The sequence below is a fragment of the Aquarana catesbeiana genome, linkage group LG04 (assembly GCF_042186555.1).
Source record: "Aquarana catesbeiana isolate 2022-GZ linkage group LG04, ASM4218655v1, whole genome shotgun sequence".
Taxonomy (NCBI): Eukaryota; Metazoa; Chordata; class Amphibia; order Anura; family Ranidae; genus Aquarana; species Aquarana catesbeiana.
Genome location: NC_133327.1, coordinates 58,371,131 through 58,383,620, shown reverse-complemented (window position 1 = coordinate 58,383,620; position 12,490 = coordinate 58,371,131). Strand labels below are relative to the sequence as shown.

At 42.8% G+C, this 12,490-nt stretch overlaps 1 protein-coding gene across 3 annotated transcripts in view; it reads left to right on the top strand.

The window, feature by feature from the left end:
• The window catches only part of SUPT3H (SPT3 homolog, SAGA and STAGA complex component), a 727,450-nt gene extending 717,240 nt beyond the window's left edge, over positions 1-10,210 (top strand). For all 3 annotated transcript variants that reach the window (XM_073625237.1, XM_073625238.1, XM_073625239.1), the window contains one exon: positions 6,797-10,210. In XM_073625237.1, the coding sequence (XP_073481338.1) occupies positions 6,797-6,838 (42 nt within the window). In that variant the 3' untranslated portion in view covers positions 6,839-10,210. The remainder of the gene's footprint in view (positions 1-6,796) is intronic.
• The last annotated feature ends 2,280 nt before the right edge of the window (positions 10,211-12,490 follow it).

The following is a 12,490-nucleotide window of genomic DNA, read 5'->3' as shown; positions in this document are numbered from 1 at the left end:
TCGTTGGTTCAAATCCCAACCACAGAACTACCTGCCTTGAGTTTGCATGTCTTCCCTGTTCCTGTGTTTCCTCCGGGTACTGCGATTTCCTCCCACACTCCAAAGGCATGCTGGTAGGTTAATTGTCTGCTATCTAAATTGGCCCTAGTATTTGTATGTATGAATGTGAGTTAGGGCCCTTAGATTGTAAGCTCCTTTAGGGCAGGGACTGATGTGAATGTAATATATATATATATATATATATATATATATATATATATATATATATATATATATATATATAGCAATGCATAAATTGGCAGTGCTATATAAGTACCTGTAATAAATAATAAAATAGCCTGGAGACATTCTATACACAGCTGGTGAATAGAACCACTCCCAGTAATGTCATTTCCTGCTTGGTACACTGATTTTTTTTCAAGATACAAGTCAACTTTTAGGCATCTTCTGCAACAAAAAATGTCATTTTTGGTGAGATGCTCCCAAAGGGAAGTTATGTCTAAAGGGATGCAGACCCTGCCACTTTGCTCATTAGAACCCTAAGAGTGCAGCAGCTGACTGATAATTATAAAACCACTCCCATACAGATTCACATGGATACAGACAATCAGACAGCTATTTCTCATAATAATAGAAGGTAAAAATCTGCAACAAAAGTTTGTTAAAGTCACTTCTAAAGAGAAGCAGGCCCTGCCACTCTGCTCATTAGAGCCCTGCAAGTGCATCAGCTGATTAATAATGAAAAAATCACAGAAACCGGTAGGACTCTGCAAAAAAGTTGGTTAAAATCCCTGCAATGTACATTGATCACCCAAAGGGGAAAGTTTTTTACTTCTTAACAGAAGTGGAGTTACTCTTTCAAGTGGAGCTAAGCCTAATTTTTAAAAGACTGTGAGCAGAAGAGATATTCTATGTCTCTCATGCAATAAGACACACTTACCTGCTGCATGGAAGGTGGAGGTAAATATTTCCGGGAGTTTAGCTTCACTTTAAAGCGGTTGTATACCCGCAAAAAAAAAACAACCTGTAAGGCAAAGGCATAATTAGCTAGTATGCATCGCATATTAGCTCATTATGAAATACTTACCTTAGAATGAAGCGCCGGCATCACCTCCCGGTCACCGCTGTGGGAGCTGACATGTTCCCTCAGCCTTTCTTCCGGGGTCGTGGCTCCGGCGCTGTGAGTGGCCGGAGCCACAATGACGTCACTCCTGTGCATGCTCACTGGAGTGCTTTTTCCAGCAAGGAGCACTTATTTTCCGGCAGCATCTGCCGGACCTTCAGAGCGCATGCGCCTGCTGACGTCAGCAGCTGGTGAATATCTCCTAAACCGTACAGGTCATTTTAAAAATGTGAAAGCAGGGTATACAACCGCTTTAAGCTGGCCATATACTAGTAGAATTTTGTTAGAAAATTTTCGTTTTAGGAACGTTAGTTTCATTTTCTCTGTGTTCTTTTTTTTAACTGCAGGATGGAAAAAATTTTTCGAACAAACAATTTTCTAACAGTGTATGTGGTTTTTGTTTAGGAAAGTTAATTCACTTTGAAATCAAATGTTAAAAGTAAACGTTTTTTTTAAGTATTTTACTGATGTCATTGACTGTACTGATTTTCATGTGAATGTTCATTTGTAGATCTACTGGTGTATGACCAGCTTTAGCTAGGTGTGTTACGGTTCACACTGGGGCGGTTTGCAGGCGTTATTGCGCTAAAAATACCGCCTGCAAACCGCCCCTAAACAGCCTCCGCTGTTTGTTCAGTGTGAAAGCCCGAGGGCTTTCACACTAAAGCGGTGCGCTGGCAGGAGAAGAAAAAATCTCCTGTTAGCCGTATCTTTGGAGCGGTGAAGGAGCGGTGTGTTCACCGCTCCTAAACCGCTCCTGCCCATTGAAATCAATGGGACAGCGCAGCTATATCGCGGCAATACCACGTCTATAGCCGCGCTGTACGAGCGTTTTTAACCCTTTTTCGGCTGTCAGCGGGGGTTAAAACCGCACCGCTAGCGGCCGAATACAGCCGCAAAAACGACGGTAAAACAGCGCTAAAAATAGCTGTTTTACCGCCAACGCCCCCACCGCCCCAGTGTGAAGGGGCCTAAGGTTCATTTTTTCATACGTTACTGCAGTCCCATAACCTGAATGAGCCCTGAAACATGATGTGTGCTGTATTATTGTTTCTAATTTACTCATTCTATCACATTCTTCTCTTTCTATCCTCCAAATGTTTTATTGCAAAGATCAGCTCAACTTGTTGAGCACACGGTATTTGATCAATTTTGTTGTATTTTGCCTCTCAGTGGCTGGGGCTGCCGGCCACTTTGACTGCAGAGAGTCGCAAATAGCTGCGGCCACTGGGGACCTGTCATTATAGTGAATGAGGCCAGCGGCTGCACTTAGCCGCCAAGAGCCACAGCTGGAATCTCTGATTCCTGACGCTACTATTTGCACCAGCCATAATCACCGGTGTGAATGTAGTCTAAGGACTTATGCCGCGTACACACGACCTGACTTTTCGACAGCAAAGGTCCGACAGAACGAATCCGTCGGACAATTTGATCGTGTGTGGGCTTCATTGGACCTTTTCTGTCGAAAAATCTGACGGACTTTAGAAATAGAACATGTTTCAAATCTTTCCAACAGACTCGAGTCCTATAGAAAAATCTGTTCGTCTGTATGCTAGTCTGACGGATGAAAAACGACGCAAGGGCAGCTATTGGCTACTGGCTATCAACTTGCTTATTCTAGTCCGGTCGTATGTCATCACGGTCGAATCAGTCGGACTTTGGTGTGATCGTGTGTAGGCAAGTCCGTTTCATCGGAACTCCGTCGAAAAATCCTTCGGAGTTCAGTCCGTTGAAAAGTCCGGTCGTGTGTACACGGCATTATTCTTACCTTATGCACCGATTACTGCAGGCTCACTGCTAAGGCATGTAGAAATCAGGGACGGCCTGTCCATTAAGGGTGCATGGGAGCTGCCCCTTCTATCCACCCCACCCCCCTATAAGGTTAATGAATAGATGCATGCAGAGCATGCATCTATCCATGGCTGCCGCGGCCACCCTTCATGCGTCCAGCCCGTTTCAAGATGAATTACAGCGGCTGTTTTTTTTTAAGCACCTGATTAGAGCTATAGGTTCTAATAGGCTTCAAATTATGGTGGAGTCGGAGTTCAGAGCATTGCACTCGGAGCCCACCCATGTGTGTTAGGAAAGCGAATATTCATTTGCTTTTCTAACACTGAATCGCCTCCCCGCCAATCAGGAAGCACGGGTCTGTTACCTGTCTCCCAATTGGCTGCAAGGTTAGGCAATTCTCTTGGACGTCTAGGAGGAGGGAAGGAGATGCACAGCAGAAGCCCCCGTGATCTCAGAAGAGAAGAGGACACAGGAGATGCCCGCCGCAGCCTGTGTCCCCCTGCCTGATGTAACTGCCAATCCACGGAACCAATGGGGTAAGTGACGGTGGACTGGCAGACAGCAGGGGGGGGTGTTTGCCACCCCCCTAAAAAAACAAAAAAACACCATCCGACACTGGTAGAAATCATTGTCTTCTGTGTTTACAACATAACACTGCCTTGAGGTGGGTTGCAATGCGTTACATAAGCAGATATGCTGCATTTGTGCACAATGCACTGGGCTCCACCTGTAACCACAGTCACCATATAGGAATAAATGAACTGCCATTTGTGATATTTTATTCAAGTTTTCAATAAAAATTAACTGTTATCCAGGCCTTTATTTCTGAAAAGGTTAGCTGCTGATCCAGTGGCTTCAGCACTCGGAGTTGCAGTGCTGGAACAAGAATTAAAATGATACTAAAATCTCATATTTTTGCTTAAAAATAACAAACATGTTATACTTACCTGCTCTGTGCAGTGGTTTTAGAATGCATTAAGATAAAAAAACCTTCTGCCTTTACAACCCCTTTAATATCAGGAGTTACATAGTAGGTGAGGTTGAAAAAAGACACAAGTCCAACCTATGTGTGATTATGTATCAGTATTACATTGTATATCCCTGTATGTTGCGGTCATTCAGCTGCTATCGATGCTCTCCGCTGAGACCACCGCCTGTGGAGAGGAATTCTACATCCTTGCCGCTCTTACAGTAAAGAACCCTCTACGTAGTTTAAGGTTAAACCTCTTTTCTTCTAATTTTAGTGAGTGGCCACCAGTCTTATTAAACTCCCTTACATTTTGCACAGCAGTATTTGCCCTAAATCAGATGATCAATCAAAGAACGCATACATGCTGCAAGATGTACACCGAGTCGCATCTCCACACCCGCCGAAGATTGGGGATTATACCCTGTCCAAATTACCTTACAACTAGCTTCCTGACACTAATAGTCAACAATACAATATACAGGTACTTAACAAGACAATACACAGGTAATCGCAGCCTACGTGCACTTGCAGACCACTTGTGACTTAAAGCCCAACTCCAGGAAATCTAAAAATTCTGGCAGCTGCATTACAAGGGTTAACTGTTTGTTCTATAGGAGAGTAGAATCACTTTTACTTAAACAATCCTTAGCTCCCCCTGAAGACAACACTCCCCCTTGGTCTTGCAGTGGACTTGTCCCTCAGTGACCTCATATCCGGTGCAAGGCTACGGACCCTGCATCAGTCTTGATTACATTGGGACCTTAGACCGCTGGCACATGGGGAGAAGATGCTGCAGGGCCCGGTCTAGCAGCAGAAAGGAAGTGGATAAGTAAATCTTCCTTTCTATGCCACCTAGACCTAAACAAACAGTTAACCCTTGCAGTGCAGCCCCACAGCAAGTGAGAATTTTCTAATTTCCTGGAGTTCAGTTTTAACTCTGAATTCCTAATCAGCGTGCTTCTTCTGGATTGGTGGCTCACAATATTGAGAGTCAGAGACAGTCGGGTAACCATGCCTTCAACCCAGCAATGGCAGCCCCCATATATCTCCTGCCACAGATCTTTTTGGAGTTAAGAAATCAATAAAATTGATCTAACCTTAGAATTAAGCAGCATACATAGGGGATGAATATCGGTCAAAAATCAGCCCTTACAGTAGACACAGGCCAGCTTTCGGCCCATGTGCACATCTGCCTGTCCGACGGAAGCAGATCTCACTACCGGCTTCTGTCAAATGAGCATGCTTGGAGCCAATAGCTGCGTGCGCTGACCAGTGTGTTCTGGAAGTGTGGTGGTCCCCCTGTCAGAACGCAGTAGCACAGTGGGTCAGAATGCTGTACTAACATTGCATAGTTAAGCCCCGTACACACGGGCTGAATGTCGAGCAGCATCAGCCGGTTCAATAGAAACCAACCGACATTCGGCCCGTGTGTATGGCAGACTGTCCAACAGAAGCCAGCCATTTGACGACCTCTCGAACAAAAAATAACTTGACGCGTGTACTAGTCTTTACACAGCGAGTGACTCATTAAAGTAAATTCGTCTCATAAATGATAGTTCACATTGGGGTGCAATGACCCTTTCAGGGGTCTCAAACTGGCGGCCCTCCAGCTGTTGCGAAACTACAAGTTCCATCAATGTCTCATGGGACTTGTAGTTTTGCAACAGCAGGAGGGCCGCCAGTTTGAGACCCCTGGAGGAATCCCTGTCATGAGAGAACCTTTGAGGCTTCCATAGCTGATAATTCTTTCTAAAAATACTAGATGCCTGTCTATCATACTAATGCACTGACTTCAATGCTTCCTGAGTCACTGACCTGGTATAAGTATGGAGTTAAACTTGTTTTGGACCCTCAGCATTTTTTAGCCTAACACCACATGTACAATAAAATAAACAATCCCCAGTAAGCTATTTATAAAAATTTCTTATCCCAGCGCTTGCAGTTTTCAACTTTCAATGTTGCTGGCTCCTGATCTCTCAGTGCTGCTTTTCTGAACTTCTGGTCTTCACAGGCAAGCGTTAACAGTGGACAATTCATTCTTCATTCAGTCTGTTAGTTTGGGGAAAGGAGGAGCAGGAAAGTGCCTTCCCATCCTAGGGACTATGGGGCTGTGTGTTTCTATGGACACACATAATGTTGGGAGACACGACTCAAGTCCCTGCATACAAAGATGGCTCCATAGGATGCTGTATGAAAAGAAGCCACCTTGAAACAAAAACGGTGGCAGTGGTATGTTACCAATTTAACCACTTGCCTACTGGGCCAATTATGGCAATTCTATTATACATGTAAAAATCTGCATTTCTTGCTAGAAATGTACTGAGATCCTCCCAAACTTTATATTTTTTTTTAAAGTAGAGGCCCTAGAGAATAAAAAAGGTGGGAGTTGAAATTTTTTATGTCACACGTTATTTGTAACAGAGTCAGTAATTAAAGATAAAGAAGCTGCACGCTAACTAACTGATTACAATAGCCGCTGAAAGTGCTTCAAAAAATAAAGAATTTATTATCACTTTAAGGAATCATGATCCTCATTTCCATCATCCTTGTTCTGAATCTGCAATGCCAAGTATTGATGCCAAATGCAGCCATACAACAAGCGTATTTAGTAGGCCAGCAATGTCAGCCTCTGTGCTTCTCTTATGATGAAGTCACTTTAGGGAAGCATACAAGTGGCACTTGACAGTATACTTCTGTGGAATTCCTGGACAGAAAATAAGTATATTTCTATATCGGCAACTCCTAACACCCTGACGTTTATTCATGAATGTTTTTGATGTAATCCATGCTTTCGTTTTTTGTTTAGTGGCCCTTTAACAAAACCTGATCTTTTGTGCCGCCTTTGCTCAGCTCTTTCTCATGTTTTAGACCTGACGTGATAATTAATTGCAGATTGTCTCTTCTATTTGCAGAGCGCCTACCGCAGGACCGGGATGCCCTTTTTAGCCTGTTAGTACGGATGGAAAGAAAGGAAGCGGAAAACACTGCAAGGTTATTTTAAGGTGATCCCGTCCACGTTAGAAGGGAAGCGACTGATCCCCCTCGAGTGAGTGGGCCGATTGTTGTGACTATAAACTGACTGCATGTCTCATTCTGCAGCCCCCTCAATCGTTCTTCTTGTTTACTAGTTGGAACGCTGTCCTAATTAATGGCAGGATGTTTGGGATGGAGTGTGGGTGGAGGAGAACGCACATCACACAGCTCTGTCACTGGGAGTGAGATGACTGCCATCAGCGGCCCACACATACTAAGGGCTGGATCATCTCTGCTGCTAGGTGGAGCCAGTTTACAAAGACCGGGATTTACAGAAGTAATGCAGGACTCTGCTCTTTCTACCCTAGTGCAAGCAATAGACCTTTCCTGTACTATAATACTTAAAGTAGCAGATTTAGAAAAAAAATCATAGCAAGTAACAGGTTCTCTTTTAAGAAAGCTATCTAGTCAACTTTACTCACCTTCTACTAGCTCCCCCACCCCACTGTTTGAGTCAGGAGCCTAAACATCGTGGTGTTGGAGCTTACACAGGGTTAACTTCCTCCTTCTTGTCAGGTCACAGCATTTGAACCTGGCAGTTGGCTGCTTAGGTCCCAGTGCTGGATCCTGGAGGAAGATCGCATACTTCTTCATACCTTAAAGTACTGGAGATTTACCAGAAGGCTCCAACAATGCAAAAGGGAATCTGCCTGTCCTGGTCAAAGTTAAAGTAGAAGACCAACCAAAGCTTATTTGGCTGTACTTTCGTTCTGCAATTCGTTCTGCACTACTCCGACCTGTTTTCAGCAGACAGCGGGCTGAATTCTGCTGTTGGCTGATGTCACAGAGCTGGTCCAGGCTTGGACAAGATCGCGACAATGGAGTCGGGATCAACCCACATGCCTGGACGGGCACTCGGCTCAGCCTCTCAGCGAGCCACCTAAGCCAACCGCTCTGACAGTCATCACCTCTCTGCTTGGGGAGCTGTGAGAACTGAGCGATATGCGGTGTTCAATCATTCTGTAATCAATCTTAGGGGCGCTGGGGGACAGATGCAGCATCCAGCTAGGTAAGTATGATTCTGGAAAACAATGTAACCCCATACTTCTCTTTTAAGCTTCACAGTAAATACTGGTTGGATGCTGGGGATTGGTGGAAGAGGTTGTATAGCGCCTTGATTGGAGGTCTTTGTGTGCTGTACACTCAGCACTGGGCATTCTCCAGGCACAGGGAAAAAATAACTGAGGATGATACAGAGACCTTTACTTTAAAGCCCAACTCCGGGCAAACAAAAGATGATCCCTTCCAGTGGGGCAGCACCCGCACAGCCAGGGTTATTAGCCGTTTTGTCTGAAGGAGAGGAGAAACCGTTTCACTTACCTGCTCCCCCGACAGGCAGTGCCCCTCACAGTCTGGTGGTGGACTGTCCCTCAGCACCATCACATCCAGTGCAGGAATATGGGCAGTGCTCTGGTCTTGATGACATCAGAACTCTAGACTCCAGACACTGCGGGGAGGAGCGGAGGATTGGGTAAGTAAATCTCCTCTTTTTGTTCCCCTAGAAATAAACAAGCAATTAACCCTTGCAGTGCGGGCACAGCCCCACTGCAAGGGATCATTTTTTATTCGCCCGGAGTTGGACTTTATATTGTAGCAATTAGCCTGTTCACTTTTTAACCTGACAGGTTCCTTTCAGAGCCCATTTACATATTTTCATGTTGGTTTTGTGCCATAATGTACCAATAATATAAACAGTATGATTAGCACATAATAGAAGTGAAAGACCTGCCTAGCAAGCGATACCCTCCAGTGCTCCCCTCTGCCTCTAGTGCTTTCATTTTAAACCCAGTCGTCTTCTAGGTTCAGCTTCTTCGGCCGCTTGGCTGGCCGTGCCAGGAAGACGAGCTGAGACTGTACATGCACAGCTTAGCATATACCTATTAAAAGCATTAACGGTCACTTCTGTCATGAAAAGCCTGCCTGTATTTTTTTTTTTAATGACTATACCTCTGCTTTTAGGCACTCCACTTGTTTGAATAAATTTCCTAATGCACCTGACAAGGTGTATGTAACATTGTTGGCAGAGCACTACAACGCACAGTGTTTCTCACTGCTATGCATGTCCATCTCAAGATGCATTGGGTTGCCACCGCACATAGTGTGCACTGATGCAAAGCAGCAATGTGAAGCCGGCCTCAGAGAAGTTTAAAGGAATTACAGTATAATGGCTGCCATTGCTGACCTCCTATAAATTCCATTTCCCTCGCTGTCTTTGGTTTCAATACTTTGAGTCCCTGACCTGTAACAAGCATGCAAATTAGAAAATGACAACTACTGGCTCTGTTTAGCTTTTCCAAGTCAGTCCCTTTAGAAATTACTGCCATTTTTAAAAGGAGAGATCAGAAATATTATCCCAGTACAGGTTTCCTCTAAAGGAGAACTTGCTTGCATTCTGGCCAAGAAGCAGTTTCAGAATAAAAAATATCTTTATCCGTGTAGCTCCCAGGTGCGTGCGCAAACATTTTAATGTTGGCAGTTGTGTGTAATACGTCCTGCTCCTCCTCAGCTAATCCTAACCTAGTTAAAAGTATAAATTACATCCTAGTCTTGTGATACTGTGGGATCTTACTCCTTTGTAACATACATACATACATGAGATAATAGATATAGGGAGTTCAGACACATAGGGGTGTGTTTAAAAAAAAAAAAAAAAAGAAAAAAGAAAAGAAATCTGCATAGCTGTTCGTCCATTGAAGCTTCTTGTAAATTAATTTTGTGTGAAAGGGGCAAAGTTGAATGGTCTTAGACTATATTTTCTGCAGATCGAATGTTGTTAAATAAAAATAAAAAAAATGTGATTGGGAATAATACTTATGGGCACTAGATGGCGCAGAGGAGTATACTTATTCCCTATGATACTCAGCACCATCTAGTGGCCATAATAGTGTATTTCACACAGAACAAATTTACATTCAGTTTTATCATTTCAGTTTTATCAGACAAACAGCTATGCAGATTTTTTTATAAATAAAAATACACCCCATAGTTTGCCCTGTGCTAGATGTTCATTGCTCACTCTTTGCACAGGTATGACCAGCGTGGTCACAGCTCCAAGTTGCTAAGCTCCTTCTACTTTCATGCAGCCCAGCGTTGAAAACCCATAGAAGAACAATGCATACATCCATAAAAGAAATATTGTTGATCAGTTAATAAACTTCACTTTTACAATTTAGTAAGTCACGCAATTGTGTTAATGTGTTTGTTTTTTAGTGAGGTAACAATGGCAAATGTATGGTAAAAGTGTATGACTTAATTTTTTTACATCGTGTACTACGATTAAACTTTTCTTCAAACTTTGGCTTCCTGTTTCCTTTGATCTCTTCTTAACTCTTTCATCAGCAAAATGGTTCGCTGTACAATGATGTGTACATAGTATCGCAAATCACCTTTTAACTGTGGCATTTTGTTGGTTGCCATAGTTTACTAAATAAACAAAGTTTAATAACCAATAAATAAAAGCTGACCATTGTAAGCACCTCTGCCAGTGTTAAATGGTTTGTGTCAACCCACTAACTGCTACCTTTGCTGGACAGCTTGGTCTGTTAAAAGAAGTTAAAATATAACAGACGTGGGGGTTTGTTCACACTCGCAGTGGAGTTTGATGCCCTCTGAAGAGCGATCTGGGTTTGGAAAGCTTTTCAGAGGACATTTGACCAGCAGTAAGCAGGCGATACATTGCCTCCTCACCACCTGATTTAACCCTATAATTCCATACTACTGCCCAATTGAACTCAATGGACAAGTTTGACAAGCAGTGCCACTTGTCAAATTCTGCACCCTATGTTATAAATGCCATGGCTGTGAAGAAAAGCATCACTGAAGTGGCATGTGAACAGCCCTGTCCGGCTGTTATTTTACAGTTGTGGTGGGCAGCTGGGGAGCAGTAAAACGGCAACTCTGCCACCTGTCTTTCAGGCCAGATCACCAAGTGAAAATGAAGAGGTAAAAAAGTCTAAAAAAAGAGAACTAGTGCAGGCACCACATCTAAGGATTGGTAAGCAACAATATATTACACTTTTGTTCTTGGGTTAAATATCACTTTAAGCTTACGATTTTATGCTCCACCAGCAAATGTATATCCGTGACCAAAGTCTTATAAATGCAAGGTTAATTTGTATTAGAACACCAAAACCAAAAACCTTTGTGCCAGGTCTGCTTAAAAAAAAAAAAAAAAAAAAGACACTTTAAGTGCCGGTTCACATTTGTGCACACCGCGATATCGCATGTGATTTGCACCACACTACAGTGCAAATCACATGCAATTTCCATGCGATTTGATTTCAGCCATACAGATAGCGTTGCATTCGGACTAAACTCGCACAGGACCCTTTTTTTGGTCCACACCAGAATCTGATCGCATGTGTGTTCACACTCATGCAATCCGATTCATTTCCGATCTGTCAGTACACAGTGCGCAGTGCGATATGCGAGCTGAAATGGGTGTGTCATTAACATTGTATTGACACTCCCAGCAGTTCGTATATGACAGTGTGAACTGCCGTGCGAGTCGGGCGCAATGCGGGAACTCGCAGTGGATTCACAGGGTTCCCACATCGCACAAGTGTGAACAGAGCCCGACAGCCAATGCTTGACACGTTGATTACCAAGATTGGCCTTTCATAAGAAATCTGATTATCTGTGTCTGATTAGTATATAAGTGTGGCAACAATGTAATACCTAATGTATGATAAGTGAAGATTACTCCCAACCAACAGTAAATCTGGCCGTTCACTAGTAGATTTCCAAATGAACATTTGTATGAAAATTCTTGGTACATTCAATGACTTGATAAATGTCATTTGACCTTTAAGCGCTTTAATACTGGGCACTTTTACCCCCTTCCGGCCCAGGCCAATTTTCAGGTTTCAGCACTGTCACATTTTGAATGACAATTGTGCGGTCATGCAACACTGCACCCATATGAAATTTTTATAATTTTGTTCACACAACTAGAGCTTTCTTTTGGCCTTATTTATTCAGCACTGGGGTTTTTTTTTTTTTGCTAAATAAATGAAAAAAATGGAAAATTAAAAAAAAATTACCTTTCTTCTATTTTGTTATAAAATTATTCAAATAAATAATCTTTCTTCATAAATTTAGGCCAGAATGTATTGTGCTACATTTCTTTGGTGAGAATAACCCGAATCAGTGTATATTATTTAGTGTATATACAGTGCCTTGAAAAAGTAAATTCACACCCCTTGAAATTTTCCACATTTTGTCATGTTACAACCAAAAACGTAAATGTATTTTATTGGGATTTTATGTGATAGACCAACACAAAGTGGCACATAATTGTGAAGTAAAAGGAAAATGATAAATGGTTTTCAATATTTTCAAATATGTGAAAAGTGTGGTGTGCATTTGTAGTCAATACTTTGTAGAACCGCTATTCCTTGCAAGTCTTTTTGGGGATGTCTCTACCAGCTTTGCACATCTAGAGAGTGACATTTTTGCCCATTCTTCTTTGCAAAATAGCTCAAGTTCTGTCAGATTGGATGGAGAGAGTCTGTGAACAGCAATTTTCAAGTCTTGCCACAGATTCTCAAGTGGATTTAGCTCTGGACTTTGAC